This window comes from Haliaeetus leucocephalus, unplaced genomic scaffold, assembly GCF_000737465.1.
Source record: "Haliaeetus leucocephalus isolate CR32 unplaced genomic scaffold, Haliaeetus_leucocephalus-4.0 Scaffold92, whole genome shotgun sequence".
Taxonomy (NCBI): domain Eukaryota; kingdom Metazoa; phylum Chordata; class Aves; order Accipitriformes; family Accipitridae; genus Haliaeetus; species Haliaeetus leucocephalus.
The window spans coordinates 1,756,929-1,775,510 of NW_010972528.1; the positions used below are offsets into that span (position 1 = coordinate 1,756,929).

At 45.9% G+C, this 18,582-nt stretch overlaps 1 protein-coding gene across 1 annotated transcript in view; it reads left to right on the forward strand.

Annotated features, from left to right (window-relative positions):
* The window catches only part of LOC104841986 (hydrocephalus-inducing protein homolog), a 90,549-nt gene that overhangs the window by 58,141 nt on the left and 13,826 nt on the right, over positions 1 to 18,582 (forward strand). Inside the window, exons 10-15 of the mRNA XM_010584043.1 lie at positions 4,576 to 4,675; positions 9,213 to 9,331; positions 11,403 to 11,626; positions 15,252 to 15,319; positions 17,290 to 17,525; positions 18,341 to 18,441. Coding sequence (XP_010582345.1) covers positions 4,576 to 4,675; positions 9,213 to 9,331; positions 11,403 to 11,626; positions 15,252 to 15,319; positions 17,290 to 17,525; positions 18,341 to 18,441 — 848 coding nt within the window. The remainder of the gene's footprint in view (positions 1 to 4,575; positions 4,676 to 9,212; positions 9,332 to 11,402; positions 11,627 to 15,251; positions 15,320 to 17,289; positions 17,526 to 18,340; positions 18,442 to 18,582) is intronic.

The window sequence follows — 18,582 nt, forward strand, 5'->3', positions numbered from 1 at the left end:
GAAGGCAGGCATGTTGTTTTCTCCAGGAGCTGCTCTGAGATGTCTCGCTGGGCTCAAGCCCTGGCATCCAGTGGGAGGCAGAGTATCGCTGCTGGCTCTGACAGGGTCCAGCTACCTGGTGCCTATTAGATGTGTAGGGACTGCTGGGGACAACAGTTTCATGGGAACAGGTCCCAGGGTGGAGAGAGAAAGGATATCGAAGCAGACTTGATTGCACAAGGCAGTTTTGTGACAAGAAATCTCCCCTCAGAAGAGGAGGAGTGTGGGCATTGTTGTCCTAAATCCCAAACCAGGTTAACCCAGAGCTGCAAAGACTGGAAGGGATTGCTCCATGGGGCAGCTCTTGGGATCAAGCTCTGTGTCTGCAGAGAGCCCGGGGCATGTACAGAAGCTGCTCTTTGGACTATGAGATAGCATGTAGCCACACAGTCCTGGGGCTAGTGCACCACTGGTGTGGTGTGAGGGCTACCAAAGGTTTTTAGGTTACTCTGGGGAGGAGGGGTATCCTCATTGCCTGCCTTTTGGTACAAAACTCAGGTGTTCCAGGTTGGTGGAGAACCTGGGATGTTCAGCTTCTGCATTCAAGGGGAATGTAGGCTTTGTAGCCTGAGGCTCCCTGTAGATGATCCAAGTTAAATATATAAAGTTTACAAGTGTGAATGCTCCCAGATCTCTGCTGAACGCTTGAGAGCCTGAATGGCCTTCAAGATTCAGTCCTTATTCCTTCTGTATGTTGGGGTGTCCTTAGAGAAATGGGCTAACACTGCTGCCCTGCCACCGAGGAGCTCCTGGAAGGTTTTCACTGCCCTGAGAGGAGTACTGGAAGTACCACAGAAGCCTGGGTGTGCTCTGCGGTGGGTGAAAGTTTTGCTGTGCTCTATTTCTGTATGCTGTAAAACAGGGAAGTGGAATTTACTGTATTTTTTTTAAGTTCTCTTTCTATTACCTCCTCCCTGCTGTAGTCGCAAGTCTCCCTGGGTGTATTCACCGCAGCAGTCAGGATCGTTGCTGTGCAAGTCACATTAGGAGCTCAGGCATGCAGAGTATCCATCTATTTGGCTGCCAGAGCTTAGTGGGGGAACAGGTAAGTTTGCCATCCTAGTCCTGTTCAGCCAAAACTCAACTGGCAGTGACCAGAGCAGGATAGGTGATGTGGGTGCAGCTCATAGCAAGACAGAGCTGTGAAGAGCATCAAACATGGGCTTTTTTTCTGATCTCCCACTCTTATCTCTGCCTTTTGGCTCTGCACCACCTTCCTAGGTCCCCTGCCCTGTCAAGTCTGTCCCTATCCCTGCTTCTGTGATATATTGCTGTTACCGTGCTTCAAAACACTGGGGTAAGATCACTGTGTCAGTTATATTTCCGTCACAGATGTGCTGGCCTTGAAGTTCATCAAATCCCAAAGTCAGCTAAATTCACTCAGCTAGAAAAGTACACTGTTGTTAGCAGATACATATTCATCAGGCCAACGGTTCTTTTTAATTTTCTTCTTTTCCTGCTTAGCTTCATTTTTGCTTATGAATTGTATTACACTTGCTGCTGTTAATGGGGGATGTATTGCCTCTGTCAACCTCTCAGTAATAACTAAACTGCCCTGAAGTGTCCACAGGGCCAATATATCTGATTGCGGCACATAAAATAAACCAGTGAGTACCATCAGCTTGTGATCCAGCAGAAGCCAGCAACAAAACAGTACTTTGTTAGTTAGTTGACCTGAAAGGCTGATACTGCTGCATTAGGCTCAAAGAAGTTTGTTTTCTGGCCTCAGTGGAAGGAGGGATGCTCTCTTGAGTTTCCCAGGAATGATTTGGCTTTGAGACTTTGTTCTTATGAACTCTGCTTTATAGCAGCCAGTGTTGTGCTAAATGATGACACGGTGTAAAAATCTGACTTTGCTTTTTCAGATATATCCCAAAGTCTTGCAAGCAGTACCATAGTCCCAGTAAATCAGATGCTCAGTTTATGGTAGGCATCATCTGTCTGAAGCCAGCACAAACTCTAAGCTGCCTGCCCCCAGTAATCCGGCTCTGCACAGCCCTTGTAAACCTGATGGCAGAACTATGGTCAAATCCTGGCATCCATTTTCACCCTCAGCCTCACTGGTCCCATCCTGTCTCGTTCAAATATCTTCTTCTCGGTTTGCTGTCCGGCATGTGAGGCTCTACAGAGCAAATGGCAAGTTTCCCTTTGAGTGATCTGGGTGGCTATGCTGAAATTGGGCTCATTTCATTCACACTCACTGCTGAACTTCCCTCCCTTTTACTGCACCCCTGTGTTCTGGTTTTAAGGCTCAGGATGTGCTCTCCTCCCCTGCTTTATGTCCCTCTATAAGATGAAGGCCTCAAGCATCACTGCTGCTCTCATTTCATTAATGCCCTTCCTCAGCATATCAGCAGTGACTGTGTAGCTGATGGTGCTGGTAAGCCTGGCAAGGCATCATTTACAATGTGGGAACTGAACGAGAGCTGTCTGTAGCTCTCTGGGCAGAGGATCACAGCAGCTGGAGGATCAAATGGTACCCCTGGGCAGCTCAGATCTGGGCAGCACCCTTTAAAGAGGAGCACAGAATGCTGGTGAGCTGTGTGTTCAGCTACAGCTGTTGGGTTTGAAGCAAAGGCAAGCAGCTGCCTAGTGCATCCCCCCCCTTCCCAGGGACAGCCTGCCCAGGGTGAGACCACTGATCTCAGTCTGTTAAACACATAGCAAGCAGCTGGGTGATGAGCACTGGTGAGTTATTAGACTCTAATTAGCCAAGCCAGGGAAATCTGTCATCTGAGTGTTCCTTCTCAGTGGCTCGGCTCAGGCAAGCTCCAGGCATCATAGCACAGCTTATGTTGTTTGGACCACTCCAAATGCTTTTATTCCTGTAAATCTAAGATAACTCTCTGGATGCTTGTGAGTCCATGCAGCATCCCTGTGGGACCTGAGGGATCTGATATCTAGCACGTTGACTGTGGGTTGCAGGCTGATGTTTCCAGTTTGCTTCCTCAAGCCAGTGTGTTGTCATATAGTAATGCTTCATCTTCATCCAGTTGCTTGCTGGATAGAAACATAAAGTACATTTGATCTAGCAAATGTGTTTGCTCTAGGTTTTGAGAAGAATCCAAGTGATTTTATTCTTTGACTTCCCTTTTCCAGTTACTGGTTTGTTGGTGTTTGAAACAGTTTTCTCCACCTATTCTTCCTTCTGTTCTGTTGACTTTGAGCACACTGTGCATTAGGGAATTATTTGCAGCTGCAGCCCAATAATTCACCTTGTCATAGCTCTTTAATTTTTGTGGGGGCTGTTCTTTGAGTTCTAAGCACTAAGTCGATGGGAAGTATTATAGTTATTTAATATTTATGCTGCAGGAGTGCCGGAGGCTCCAGTCAGTTCAAGACTCTCCTGGACAAAGTACTGAGGATACCAGCAGCAAGCAGAATTAAAGCTTCACTTTGCTGATAGAAAAATAACTCTGTTCTTTTTGTCTCCTTCTATAAGCTACATTTTTGATTCCTGGTAGGGTATTATTACAGTTGTAAGAGGTGCATATATTTATGACAACAAATACATGAAGAGTTGTTTGTAATGTTAGGGGTTGAGGGGATATAAGTGGTGCCTTTGTTTAAACCAGTCGCAAGAAGCGAGTGAGAGCCTTTACAAACCAGGGGTGTCTCTGAGAATGCACAACAAGGCTCCCTGGGACTGAATGCCAGTGCCAGGACTCTGGGAGAGAAGCAGAAGGAGAAGACCCTGAGGAAGCAGCAGACGGTTGCAGACACACTGGTAGCACGGTCCAGACTTAAATCCCTGAGAAAAAGCATGACAAGGAGAAGAGCTTGTTGGTTGAAAGAGGTGTGGAGCTGTAAACAAATCCCATCTCTTCTTGTTTGAGCCTGTGTTCAGGGAAACAGGAATGCATGCACCTTGCAGAGAGAAACAGGATGCATCTGACTCTCAACTTCTTTCTCAGATCGTCTGTCAGCTGGAAGAGCCTGCGTGCTGACTGACTGCTCATGGCACTGGGCAGAAGCAGCCATCAGCAGGAAGGAGTTTGTTCTTCATTGATTCCCAGGCAGGAGGGCTTGTTCTGCTAGGTGCTGAGTGCCTTGACTCACTGGAGTACATTAAATACTTACATGTGTGTACAGGTGAAGGTATAAGAGGCAGCACCTTCATAACTAAGAATGGAAAAATCCATGTGATTTGCTAAATCTCTCCTGCTCTCCGTAATAAGTGTTCATGTAGCCATAGTGATACAGAGATATAAGGGAGGGTTTGCAGGAGAGAGGTATCTTTTCCTTAGACTGGCTGGTACCTCTGAAGAAATCATGCTTGATATGCTGGAGTGCCAGCCAGCTTGGTTGCATCATTATAGCCCTAGTTTAATGAAATGCCTCCACCAGGTGCCAGTAAAGGTAAGGGACTTAGAAAGTTTTTTTTGCAGCTGCTTCCAAACTCTCTTATAAATTTTGTTGATAAGTGTTGCTTGCTCCTTGCTCTTCATTGATGCTCTAAATAAAGGCTTTAGGGGTGTGGTTGAAAAAAAATGTACTGTTTGAAGATAAATGGTTTGCTGTCTCCTTCTGTTTTAGGAGGGAGACGTCTGGCCAAATTCTTCGGCTGAAATTAATGTTATCTTTAAACCCCGAGAAGCCAGACTCTATCAACAAACAGTCTACTGTAACATCTCAGGTACAGCTCCTTTCTCCTGCTTCTGTTACCCACAGTGAAGGTGAGGCACAAATAGTCTTCCAGTCCACTCGGTTCTAGTGTAATTGCTAGGAAGGGTTAATGGTCAGCAGAGCAGTGCTGGCACATACCCACTGTCTCTGTGGTTTGTAGGTGGTCTCCTGTCCAAAGCCAGGGCTCAGTGCACCTGGCTTGGGATCACTGATCCCAGAACAATCCAAAACAGTGAAGGGATAAGCTTTCATGCTGTGGGTTTGCCAGCATTTGCTCTGCTGCAAGGTGGTCTGTAAAGGCCAAGGAGTTACACAGCAGAATAGCTTAGCTATAGGCTAAGCCCCTATAGACCATTTACCTCCAAGATGAGTCTTCATTATGTGGATGCATCATCAGACTCCCAAGGCGGTAGGATCTGAGTGACAAACGTGCTCCCAGACCCTGGATCACTTCCCACTACCCAGATGCTGCCAGACCTTAGGTGGCTGAGCCCTGCTGAGCACGGGGTGGCTGCGAAAGGACCACCTCTGGCTAGCACGTGCTTCTCTCCCTCCGTGGGAATTATCACCTTGTCACTCTGAGTTTATGGTGCCATCTGGGTAGCGTTGCAGAGGGCTTGCTGTACTAGGCAGGGTGAACACCCTCCCTGGAAATCAGAGTTGGAGCAGTCTGCTAGATAAGCTTTATGCTCATCCTTTCTTATAGAAGTGTTGTCAAGTCTTTTTCTGGAAGCAGTTATCATTGACCCACCTGAGTTATACCATCGTTGCCCTCACAGAGGTGATGGCTTTGCTGTGCTAGCATGGGGCAGGGAATGCTTCCAGCAATCTGTGTGGTTCGGGTTACCTTGTCCTTCCTCCCTGTCTCTGCATGGTGCTGCTTAAGGTGTTTTTCAGGAGTGGGAGACAGCTGTCAGATTTCCATCCAGAGAACATGTTTTTCCCTGTCTGAGAAGAAGAGGTGTGAGGCCCATGGTTCTCCAGCAGCCAGCCTCCTGTTCTGGAGGGTGCTGAAATCACCAACACAGCTGCTTTGTTGTTTTCCTTATTGCTGCAAGCTGACGGATACAAATGTCATGAAACAACTTTTTATTTATACAGTAATTGCACAGGGTTTACTTGGCAAATGCCACCTACAGTAATTACCCAGGACTTATGTTAACAAACTGTCTTCCTGCCCACCAGCTGCAGTTGTTAAAGCTGTGGAAGTGAAGAATTGACTTAAAAAGTTGCTCCCAAGGGATTCCTTGCTCAGTGCTGTGCTCCTGGCTCTGGGATTTTTTTGCTCTGGTGATGAGGGTGTCCATCGCTTTCCTGCAGGGATCTCCAGGGGGTGGGCCAGGAGAGCTTTTTCATTGCAGAGAAATAGGAAAACTACTTGCATGCAACCCTTGAGCTGGTCTGGCTGGGAGTTATAGGAAACGGAGCTGGGCAAATCATCTGTACTTAGAAAGAGGAGTCTTCTCTTGAAAGACCCTGATGTGCCCTTGGGAGAGCTTAACAATCCACTGGCTCCTTGGAAGAGAACCTCAAGGAAGTAATTTAAATGATGCACCTACCCCCCATCCTTTACGAAACAGAGCTGATCCATTGTATGGGACAGTTTCCACCCTGACAACAGTCAAGGTCCCTGGGTGGAAAAAGAGTTTCAAGACAAAACCAATGATCTTTAACTAGGGAGTCAATTTTGCTTCTTGGATTCCTCTAAGAAGTGTGACTATCTTCCTCATGCATTTGCATGTCAGTCACAAATCCCATTGCAGGATGATTTGCAGACGGTGTGTGCCCCTTGCAGGGAATAGTTGGAAGCTTTGCCCCAATGCAGCACTGTGAATTGTGCAGCTGGATCTCATGCCCCACTGGAAAGGGGCTTTGCTGGCCTCCACTTTTTTTTGCAGGTGCTTCCATAAATTTCTTAGCAGATGCTTCTGGATCAGGTGATTTACAGAACTAATCAGTGCTGTGCAACTTGCAAAGCTGGCAGTTAAGAAATGGTTTGAAATTTGCTCTTGGCAAATATTTAAGCTCAAAATGAAGTTTCTTGGTTATTCATGCAAATAAAGCTGTGGCTCTTGAGTGCTGGAAGGAAGCACATGGTGGGGGGCTCAGACACCTAAAATTCTCTCTTTTTTTCTTTTCTTCTCTACTTAGGGAAATGTATTGGGTTACATCTGATTTCTTCCAAAAGCCATTTCTAAGTCACTCTTGCAGGGAGAAGCAAAACCCCAAATGATGTTCACTCCTTTACCTTGTGATGTCCTGCATCATGTAAAACTGTGGATCTCTGTTTGTTGACGTGGTCAGATGAGAATCCTGTTCAAAACCAGTCACAAAACACAGGGTCATTCTGTGAACAAGAAACTGAGTGTCAGAAACCAACAGAAGTTAAGGATTTTGGCAACAACGTCCTGTGCTGTTGGGCCACCTACACTCCTATTTAGTTGAAAGCAAGGCAGCAATGCCAAATTGTACACCCTGCATGATGTGCTGAGGCATTATCCCTACTGAGATACAAATTCTCACTCCACAGTACCAGGTGTGGATTTGGAATTGAGGACAAGAAGGCTGTAGCCCCTCCATGCCCTTGGTCTGTGTGCTCTGGGATGTGTTATGGTGGGAGCATCCCAGGGCCACAGCCCAGCTGTACCCAGGCATCAGGCAAAGGTTGGATACTCCTGAAAGCTCCAGCTTCTAGCATAGAGGAGGACATGCTCTCTTATTTTTCTTCTCAGCTCTCCTGAATGCTGCCTGTAGTTTAGTCTGTTCCTCTTCCTTTGGGAAGATCCCACTTTTAGGTTCACCTGGAAGGAGGAAGAGCAAAAATTCTGGGATTTCCTAAAGTTTCAAGTTCAGCGTAGGGGTAGAGGAAAGGATGGCTTCCATGGACCTTCAGGAGAAGATGAGGACCTACTGCTGAAGGGGAAGAACTGCCACTGATTTTTTGATTGCACTGATTTTTTGATTGCAGTGGCCATGGAACATGTGTCTCAGCATGATCATGGACAAAATCTTGTCACTTGGAAATCTTTGCCATTTCCTAAGAGCTTTCATGGCTTAGACCTAGAGTTTTTAATGAAAATTAAGCCGACATGATGCAAGATGGAAAAGTCTTTTGACAGGGAGCACCCAATACTGCCTCTTTTACGCTGTCTGTGAAATAGAAATACACAGCCCTCCAATTAATGCCTGAGCTGTGAAACATAACTCTTATGTCTGCTATTAGCTGGGCTTTGGCTGGATCTACTTAAAAAATGTTAAATTCAACAAAAGCTCCCTAGCTTTTCCTTTTTGGCTTTGGATGTTATCAAACATCTTCATCCCATGGTTGCAAGATCAAAAAGTCAGTAATCATTGAAAAGGCTGTTCCAGGAGAGGTTTTTTCAAGTTGTGATGTAGTCACTGAGTTGTCACACCTGGGCTGCTCTTTGCAAAAAAAAAAAATCATTTTGGACATTCTTGAATAACTATGCAGAAGACTTTTTTTAAAAGCAACCTTCAATCCCTAATCTTTAATAAATGTTGAGCATAGCACAAAAGGAGCTTGAAGGACAGGGGAATATTTTTGCGCAAAAGCTACAGTGGAGGTTATGCACAACATTTGGGGGTTCCTTTTTGTGCTACTCGCTTTCCATGCAGAGTAGAATGGGATGGCAGGGAGACCCAAGCCAAAATTTGAGCTAGGGTTCAGGCACTTTAGGCTGCTCCAGTGGTTCAGAACAGCTGAAAGATCTTGCACTATGTCATCTTAGCAGAATTACGGAAGAAAATTAGCATCTTAGAGTTTAGCTATAAGCCTTGCAGTCTCTGTTACTTTTGCAGCAAGGGACTTGTGCAATAGCAGTATAGTTATGGCTTATCTTGATCTTGGTAGTGAGGAAGCTGGTTTTCAATAACTGCTCAGCGTGCTTCAGGTAAGGTGTCTTTACAAAGCTGAGCTCTTGGTATTGTGGTGGGAATAGGGGAATGCTCCTCCTCTCTGGAGATCATAAAGCCTTGTGTTATTTAGGTGCTGGCTGCAGGAGGTGAGCCCTGAAGCACCCAGGTATAGAGCTGTATGTTAGGCATAGGCAGTGGCTGAGATGCTCTGCCTGCTCTAAGAAGCCCTGGGATGTGTATATCACCATTAGCAGGCAGCTTCGCCTTGCTTGGGCTTGTACTTGTCGGCTGCTGTGTTGTTGTCCCTAGTTGCATCAATGTAGACAGTGGATTTTTATCTTCAGTTCTGTTTCGTGAGCTTTGTGCCTTCATGGAATGGATTTCAAAGCTTATCTAAGTGCATGGGAAGAAATTCACAGATCATGTTTTAAACTCGGCATTGCTTTTTCAGGGTGCAAACTACTAAATTAGAAACCAACTCAAGGGGTCAGTTAGAAATTAGAAACCAGCCCCAAGGCATATCTCTTGAGGGAAGAGAAGGGTCCTGTATCTTCTCCTGGAGCACCTAGAGCTGGTCCTATCCAGCCTGGAGTTGGGGACTAGCATTAAGTCAGCCTGGAAAATCCAGGGCAAGAGGGAATTATTGTACTGAAATGGAAATCTCTCCCCAGGTCGAGAGACCAGGCTGCCCCTGCGCATCAAAGGGGAAGGCATAGGGCCCCAGCTCCGCTTCAGCTTTGACCAGCTGGACATTGGGAAGGTTTTTGTTGGATCGACCCACAGCTATGAGGTGAGCAGCAGGGGTTTGCAGGGCTTGGGGTGGATTCTGATGGCTCCCAGGGCAACAGTGAGCCTCACAGACCCACATGATTTCTGGCAACTTGGGCAGTTGTGAGCAGGGAATTTTTGATGTAATAGTCAAATTTGGGGGGTTTCATAGAATCTGGATAGTTTTGATGGGGTCTGAGAGGTGTGTATGTTGTTCGTGAAACCCTAATCTCTGCTTTTCGGTGACCTTCTTTTGAGATAAACTGGGAGGCTTCCTGCAAACTGCCTCCCTTTGACACATGAAAGCAACACTGGGTCAAAAAGATAAATATTCAGAGGCTTTTTTTTCAGCCCTAGATGCAATGCACCTTTGTACTCTGGCTGTTAAAAAGCAGCTGGAACAAACTTACTGTGTTTAAACTCAAGTCCGTTGCAAACAGTTTTCAGTTAAGTGCATCCTACTCATTCCTGGGAGTTGGAGGAAAATGTTGGACACTTTTGTCCAGTCTCCTGGCTCAGAGCTGTCCCTTGCAAAGAAATTGGGAGTGTTCTCCCTTGCTGACCAGTCTCTTGCCACTCCTCAGACTTGGTGCATCTCTGGCTCTATAAAGAGCAAAGCATTTCTTGAAAGGAAGCAAAGGAACTTTCTATATATTTGCCTCCCTGCAATGGTGTCAAATCTTCTGGGGAAAAAAAAAAAAAAAAAAAAAAAAAAAAAAGGGCAACCGAAAGAGGTAGAAAATGGGAAAATACATCATGCCAGACACTTTCAAAAGCTTGACTGTGGCAGGGAAGGACACATTAAGGTGTTTTCTTACCAAAATATTGTGGTCTCTATGCATTTTTAATGCTGATATTTAATTGATTCTCTCTATATCAATTTATTATTTTCATTACTTGAAAATGTGAATAAGTAGATGATGCTGTTAGTGCTGTACTAAGCAGCTAGACTGGAGGTAAGCCTCAGCTCCGCATAGGATCCCGAAGTGCATTTTGTAACTAAGGTGTAAAACACATAAGAGAGAGTAGTTCTCAAGTTTCCATTGCAGAGTTTGAACATGTGAATATTTTCAACAGCAGCTGCAAAATTAAAAAAAATAAGGGACATTTCTATGCTTCTGTCTCAGTTTTGCTGACACATTTTGCAAGGACAAAAATTAGGGAAAAGAAATCCGAAGCAGGTAGATAAGTCCATGGAAATGGCAGGATTTCACACTGTAGCAATAAGAAACTTGACAGCTTTGCTTTGGGTAGGTTTGTTGGTGACTGACAGCATGCTGATACTCACAGGCAGGTGTGGGCATTTCTTGCCTGACATGAAAAGAGCTGAATCTCAACAAATGCTGCAGGACTGGGTCACTTGGTCGAGGCAGTAGGTGTCTTGAGTGTTCAACAAAATACAGCTTGGCTCTAAATTTGCAGTTTATTCTAATAATGGTAAAATCTTAGATAGTGCTTGTGAATATTTATGAAAGATAAATTCTTTCAGAAGAATAGGTAGAGCCCCTATGCATCTTACTCATCTTTTCTTGACGTTTCTGGTTGAGCAAAGACTAAGAAACTAGCAGATTAAATTAAAAATAAAGGAAACCTGAGCTATATACCATAGCAGAGTTGGGGATTACTTCTGAAGTTGGCTATCATGCTGACCTGAAGTGTCTTTTGCTGTATGCAATAAACTTGTTGGCCGCAATGGAAGTTGAACATGTTCTGCCCTTGGCAGGATCAGACTTATTTGGAGCAGAAGCAGTTGGTGATTCACTAGTAATGCTGCAACCACCCTTTGTTGCTCTTAGGGACAGGTCTGAATCAACTCAGTGATGCTGAGCATGTCCTTTGCACTGCAAGTCAAAGTGGACTGCTCTGTGTCAGTGGAATAAACCCAGAGTGACTCTGTTTATGTGAAGTTATCACTGCTTTGCATGGAAAAAATCCAATGGCAGAACTTGCCTTGTTTGTATTTTCTTTGGCTTTTGCCAAGCAGCATCTTCTGCCTCTTACGGAAGTTAATTGTTTAATTAGAAAACAAATTGGCCTTCTATAAGAAAGGAACATTCCTTATGTATTTCCATTTTGCTTTCTTGCTGCTGCAGGCGATCCTGTTTAACAAAGGAGCCATTGATGCCCTCTTCAGCTTGGTTCCTCCATCTACAGCTCTGGGCTCTTGCTTCACCCTTCTCCCCAGGGAGGGCATCATTTTGCCGGACGGGCTCCAAGTCATCCGGATCTCCTTCAGTTCCACCATCCTGGGGAAGTTCACGGAAGAATTCAGGTTTAGTGTGAATGGATCTCCTGAGCCTGTGACCTTGACTATCAGGTGAGGAGGGTTATAGGAGCTTGGTGGGTACATCTGTAGCTATCTCTGGGTAATCATGTCCTACCTACCTCATTTTTATGATGGAGAAGAGGAAGAGGTGAAGTGTAATTGTCTCCTATGTCCTCAATACCCAGTTTAACTCTGAACGTCTTGAGTCCCTCTGGGAACCAGCTTTGCCTTCATGGTTGAGCCAGGGTGGCTCTGTGACTTTCCAGGATGCTGTTTGTACAGAATTTGGCAGCAGCAGGTTTCTTTTGTGACCCTTTGATATCTCTGTGTGAGGACCCTGGGGATTTAAGTGACACTGCCCATGCTGGAAAAAGTTTGACTGGAGGCTGCACAGGTAAGGTGTGGAGATGACTGCTGCCCAGTCTGGGTACCCAGGAGCTGGAGTGACTCCTTCCTACAGGTAGCTCGTTCCTCCTTGGGCCATGGCAGACAGTGGGGTGGTATCAGTTTTGGGCAGTAGATGGACTGGGATGTCCCACCCAAACACACAGCGAGGCCAACAGAGCTTTGGAGATGATTGAAGGGCTGGGCCAGCTTGGGTGATTCTGCAGCTAGAAGCAGTGTTTTTAAAATCCTCTGTTAATAATCCATACAAAATGGGTAGCAGCAGCCTCAACATCATCTCTCATGCTAATGCGTTGGGACAAGCTGTTCTCCCGGTTCTTGTGCCGTGAGTGCTATGGTAGCTTTTTTCTGCAGCCAGGAAAGTGCTGATGGGGGAGATGAGGAGCTCTGCAGCAAGTACAGTCACAAAGACTTGAGCATCATTCCCTGGGCTGGTGCTGTGGCAAAAGATAACCCTTACTGAGCAAAAAGGGGAGAAGGGAAGAAAAAAAAAAAGTTTATGATAGGAGAGGCAAAGCTCACTTCTCAGGACCACAGCAGCATGTGAACTTGTCCCAGTTAGTCTCAACCACGGGCTGGTGGGATATCGTGGTGTAGGCAGGAAAGCTGATGGTGGGTGCTCTGGAGGTTTGGGGCTGGTTGTGCCTCCTCAGCAGCCAGCCTCCTGAGCTGCTGCTGTTGGGAGGCACTAGATCAAGGTAGTAAAGAAATGAAAGGAATCTGCAGCCTATTCTACCAATAAGGTAAGGGAAAATGGATTAAAAAGAGCAACAAGGTTATTACTTTGCAAGAGAAGAGTGGTGAGTAGGTCGACCTCAGTAAAGAAACAATTATGTTGGCTTTGTGTTTGGAGGGAAAGTGCTGCTTTTTTTGGAAATCGAGAGAACATTTCACAATCAAATAATTTATTCTCCTCTGTCCATCCCCCAAACTGGTCACGGGATGTTATTGCATAAGCAGCTTTCTCCTTGAGCAAGGGCAAGTTTCGCTTGCAGAGATGCGCTTATCACAGGTAGAATACAGTATTGCTTGGATAGTGCCTGCTGCCTCTGCCCTGCAGTGGGCTTGCTCCTGGGGAAGGAAACAGCTATCAGCGGGATAGCTGGCTTCTGGCTTCCCCACAACCAAATGAAGTGGTCTTTTTTTCCCCACCGAAGTCCTGGCTCCCAGTGCCCAGCACGTCCTCCCCTTCTCTGTGGCCACCCTCTGCCCTGTTCTGCCAGCGCTAGCCTGGGCTCAGTGCAGACCTTTTATCTCAGTGAAAGATGATTGCTGGTCCTTTTTTTTATTTCTTCTCTATCCTTGTACTCTTCCTTCCTGGATGGTGGCTCCTATGCAGCCCATCTGATGGTACCCCAGCATCCCCACCTGCTCCCATATAGCTGTCCCTCAGCAATAATTCCCATTGCAGTCCACTCCTCCCTGAGATGTCATCTGCCTCCTCGATTTTTGTCTTGCCTTTTTCAAGGATCTATATCCAGCCCTTATCTCTTATTCTCCAGCCCCACAACTCAAACTGTGTTTTCAAATGCCTTTGAGATGTCCACCTACCAGGTCAAGCTGAGCCTCCCTTTTCAGGAGGTTTTGTGCACTGGATTTAGTCCTCCCAGGAGGAAAAACTCCCAGTTCTTTTGAATGAAAGTGAGCTGGCTGGTGGGACACTGGGCTGCAAAGGAAGGAAAGGGGATGAGAGTTCAAGCAGTTCCTTTCCCATCCTGTGTTATCCTTCCTGCTCACAAATGCATTATTTAATGCTACTGTAAAACACAGTTGTTGGCAGAAACACTGCCTTTTCCCCCCATTTTCTTGCAAGCTGTACCGTTATCAGCTGTGGTGCACAGAGCTCTGGGTTGGCTCCTTGCCTGAGCCTTCTGGGCAGTCATTCATGTTTAACTTACTTGACTACAGATACAGTGCACTCAGCAGAAATGGCAGTCATTTCCCCACTTGCCTGGCAAGGCTCATCCTTGGCAGTTTCCCAGTGTGATCCCCAGTTGTGGTTGGTTTGGAAGTAGTTTTCCATCATCTCCTGGCAAGTGCTGTGATGGAAAGCGTGTCTGCTCCTGTTGCTCCATCCAAAGTAAGCTGTTAGGGCTTGGGCGGTTAAGGCTAATTATATCAGGTCCTTGGAGAGGAAACTTTAGCAGCAGCAGGAATTTGCTACCTGACTTATTCTCAGGAACTGATTCAGCTCCAAGAATTGAGAATTAGTATTGAATTGAAACTCCTCAAAGTCAGTTTTTAAGTCCTTTTTAAGTATGCAATCAGAAGATGCTCAAACCATAGGTGATTATTCTTTACTTGGAAACCAAACTTAGATTGTCCTGAATGCTTGTTTCTTTGGTGTTTAGAAAGGGATGCTGGAAACGGGGCACCATGGATGAACACAGGTCCCTCTTGCAGGATGCTGGGATCTGTTCATGTGTAGAATGGATCCAGTGGCAGTCGTGTAAATAAAACTAGAGGGCACCCTTCACTGTGGTCCTTGATTTTTAACTAAGGGGCAGAGCTGGCATTCATTGGCATAGACCATGAAATGAATGAATGTTGTGCAGCTTCAAGTGCTGATGTCAGCAGATGTCGGTGAGTTTTGGGGTTTGGAGCCTGTGCTGAATTTAAGGATGGGCAAGGTAGCATGGTGGGTTCAGGACACCTATGTTTGGTGGTTTAAGACATGTTGCTCTTGGATGTGTCAGCTGGTGCACTGGTGACGAGCTGATATTTTCCTCCAAATTCAACTGTCCACTGTGTAGAACTGTTGCTGCTCTTCTCAATGGATGTTTGGGGCTCCCCTGGATTCATGCCTCAAAATCCTGCATGCATAGTGCCTGTGTGGATCAAGATCTTCTGAGAAAGATGTCCATATACTCCATGGAAACACCAGTTCCAGCTAAGAAATACCAAAGTGGGGAACCAAAGTTACGAGTCCACTTTTGTGTGGACACCTCTGTGTCCATTGCATTACAGATGGGGAAACTGAGGCACAGAGCCATCACTTGTTCAGGGTTCCTTCATTGGGCCAGCAACAACTTGGGGGCATACCCTGCCTGACATAGTGGCTTAAGCCACACCAGCAGCTCTCAGCTGCTGACCACTTTGGCTGCCTCCTGTCCACGTGGGTGCTGTGCTAAGCACAAGGGTGACAAGTTAATTTGACACCTGCTGTGGTTCTGACACCAGCTTTTATCCACCTGAGCGGTTACACAAGCCAAAGCTTTGCAATTCTATTTAACCAAGCCAATGCTGCCTCTGCCTGTTTTTGTCCTCACAGGGGTTGTGTCATCGGACCAACTTTTCATTTTGATGTACCTTGTCTCCGCTTCGGTGACGTCTCCTTCGGTGAGTGTGCCCTGGGCTTAGACCACAGGTTGAGAGGTCTGTGCATTATCGAAATGGAGCACTTTACCCCAGAGCATCCATCACTTGTGTTCCTCCGTAGGAGTCTTCAGAGTGTTAAAACCAAGGCTGCTGGTTGCTTAGGCAGTATTTTGCCATCATGAGATCAGATAGGACCAAAGGAATAGAAAGTCAGTATTTTCTGGGGTCCTTCATAGTCTGTTCAGCCCCAATCTCCCAATCCTTGGCAGCAGAATGACTGTGAAAGTCCTTGTCACAAAGGGCCCAGGGGATGGGACTGCAGGAGAAGGGAGTTTAAGCCATGTACTAGCCTGTAGCTGTTCTGGGTAAATGTTGCTGTTGCAAGGCAAGGATGCCATTTACCCACCTGACCTTTAGTGTGAGATGTTAATTAGTGCTGGGAGAGGGCACCTTGTTATCAGCAATATGCCCAAGCAATAGCTCTGCATCAGACACTGATGTTCTCAGATGTGGGCTCCTTCTCCTTCCCCACCGCAAGCCCAGCTCTGTTGACAGAGCTGGTGGCTAGGCATCCAGAGCGTCTCCATTGAAATGCAGATTCTGGTTCTCCATCTCAGTCTCACAAAAGGCTTTTTACTGAGATGATCTGAAGTTTAAATGTGAAATCAATTGTGGATTGATTGAAGGGCCATTATCATTCTGCAGCCAGGATGCCTCTGTGTTTTCATGCTGTTCATGGACTTTTTAAGAAAACTCATTATCCTTCCTGAGCCGCTTCTCCCCTCCCTACATCACCACTCTGCCACTTCTTTATTTCCTTTTGAATAAATAAAACAAGAAACGCACCAGGCAGAAGTATGGTTATGTAATAGGAGATTCATCCTACTTAATCTGATTTCATTAACAAGGCCTTTTCAGCTGAAGGCAACTCTTGTATTTTTGCTTTTCTTAACTGTGCTGCTGACTGTTGTCTGCATCTGGCGACTTCAGTCTTGTTTGGAATTGTGAAGCCTGTGTTTGTCCTTCTTGTGCACCTCCCGCCTCCTTGCTGGAGGAGTTGCTGGAGGTGGGTAATGGTTACTGTTGATGGGCATGGAGAAACTGCTGTATCTGCAGTTGGTTTTCTTCCCTATCTTTATTCAAATAATGCTTGGTAAGCAGGCCATGGGGGATGTCTCCTTCTTGCAGAGCTGGCCAGCCAAGCCAGACGTTCACTCCAGAGGAGGTTGTGGGCTGATGTCCTGTCTCCACAGAACATCCCCATCAGCTGTGGTTGTATCACTGGTTTTCCATTACGGAAAGCAAGTATCAAAGCTAAAGTGATGGAAACCTTTGTGGGCAGTAATAAAAGCCAGTGTGATGTCCGCATTTGTTGGGTAAGGTGAGACATGGTTCCTGCTAATTTCTAAGCAAGCACAAGATTTGCCTCCAGTGAATTGGGCTGTGAGTTGTCACGTGCTCAGTCTGGTTGCCGCAAAACAGGAGGTGCCTTAAGGATCCTGCCTAGAGAAACTGCATTAGTGCTTTGCGTCATGCTATAGTTCCCAATTTCATCCTTCTTTTCTTTTACTGTAGCATCTCCTCTGACAATATGCTGCTTTTATGTATTGAAAACTGTGGGAGTGTCTGTGGAGTTAACAGGGAATTTTATGGTTTGAATTTTCAGAATAAATGGTGTGTTTGGATGCACACTCATAAGTGAGAAATAATTAGTGCTTCTTTGGGGGCAGGTGAGAGAGCTCTTTACAGTTAGAGGGAGAAATTTCTGGTGTTCAGCCTTGCTGAGAGTGGTCATTTCCAAGGAAGCAATCTCCGTGATCAGCAGAAAAGGGAACTTAAGTGACAATTAATTGGTTGCTTAGCTTCTCAATTAGCTGTAATTCAGAATGAAAGGAGCTGAACTCCAAGCACAGTTTTATCATAACAGGATTTTGACACTAGGAAGCATGGGATAATTGGTGCATAAATTCATATTTGTATCATTTTCCTAGGCTTTCCTTGCACATTGTCATGTCGCCTCACTAACACCTCCTTGGTGCCCATGACTTTCAACCTTCGCATTCCTGGGGATGGCTCGGGAGAGCCTAGTGTTACCAGTTTTGTTCAGATGTCGGACAGCACACGCCCATCCTGGAGAAGGGGAGCTCAAGGTCACATCAAGCCAACTGAATTTACCATAAAGCCCTGCAGAGGGACCATCCGCTGCCAGGGACTCCTGGATATCCAGGTATGGGAAGAGTCTAGCCATATGTGCTTCAGCAGGTGGAGCTGAAGCTTCACTTGATGTGTGAGAGGGCTTTAGCGCTGCTAGCTTTGAGCATAACATGAGTAAGATAGCTGCACTAGTGTTAGGCTTTCATTAGCTGGGTTACTCTGGGACTGAGTAAGCTGAAGATCATGTACTGTATGGTCAAGTACAGAAGCCATACATGTGTTTTTTGAGAGCTGGGAAGAGTGATTTCTTTGATTTAAAGTGGGCAGAGGAAGGATGAGGACAGAACATGGCTGTTAAAAAGAGAGCTGTCATTGTATAAAACAGTTTGCTTTTCTTCCTGGTCTTATGTCTCCTCTCCTGTTGAGCAGAATAAGTTGTATTTAGTGTGGTGATCTCCAACAGGGACTGAAAAAGCTCTGGCAGACATGAACTGCACAGCATCTGCTGGGCCACATTTTGCCCTCAGCTTCCCACTGTAAAGCTGAACTCATTCTGTTAAAGCCAACAGATTTCCTCCTGGATTTATGCTATTGTAGTCGAGATTAAAAATTGGTCCCTTAATTTTAACAGCGGTGAGTAGAGCATTAGCCTAATTGTGTTTTAATTTAGCTTACGTATGCCCTGATAACTGCAAAGTCTATTTAACAAATCACATATTGTCAGGAGACTTCTGTTACTCCCAGAGCCTGTGCTCTACACATGGACCAGCAGAAGAATTAAGGCAAAATCCTCCCTTTCCTTACTGTGGAACAAGAACCAGCAGATACCACGCGTGCATGATGGCTTTTGGGAGTGATGATATATTTGATGCTCTTCTCTTTCATCAGGTCACGCTGTGTTCCAACACCGTGAAGAGATACGAGCTGGCACTGGTGGTGGATGTGGATGGTGTTGGCAAGGAGGTGTTGGCGCTGCTCCTCACAGCCAGGTATCAGTGCTTTCCTTGCAGTTCATCGTCTCTCCTTGTGCATCCATCGCCAGCGCGCTGCCTTGCACGTGGTTTGCAGGCTCCAGCTCCAAATGAGAAGCATGGCTTAATGAGCTAGTTCTGCTCAGCTAGATATAAGAA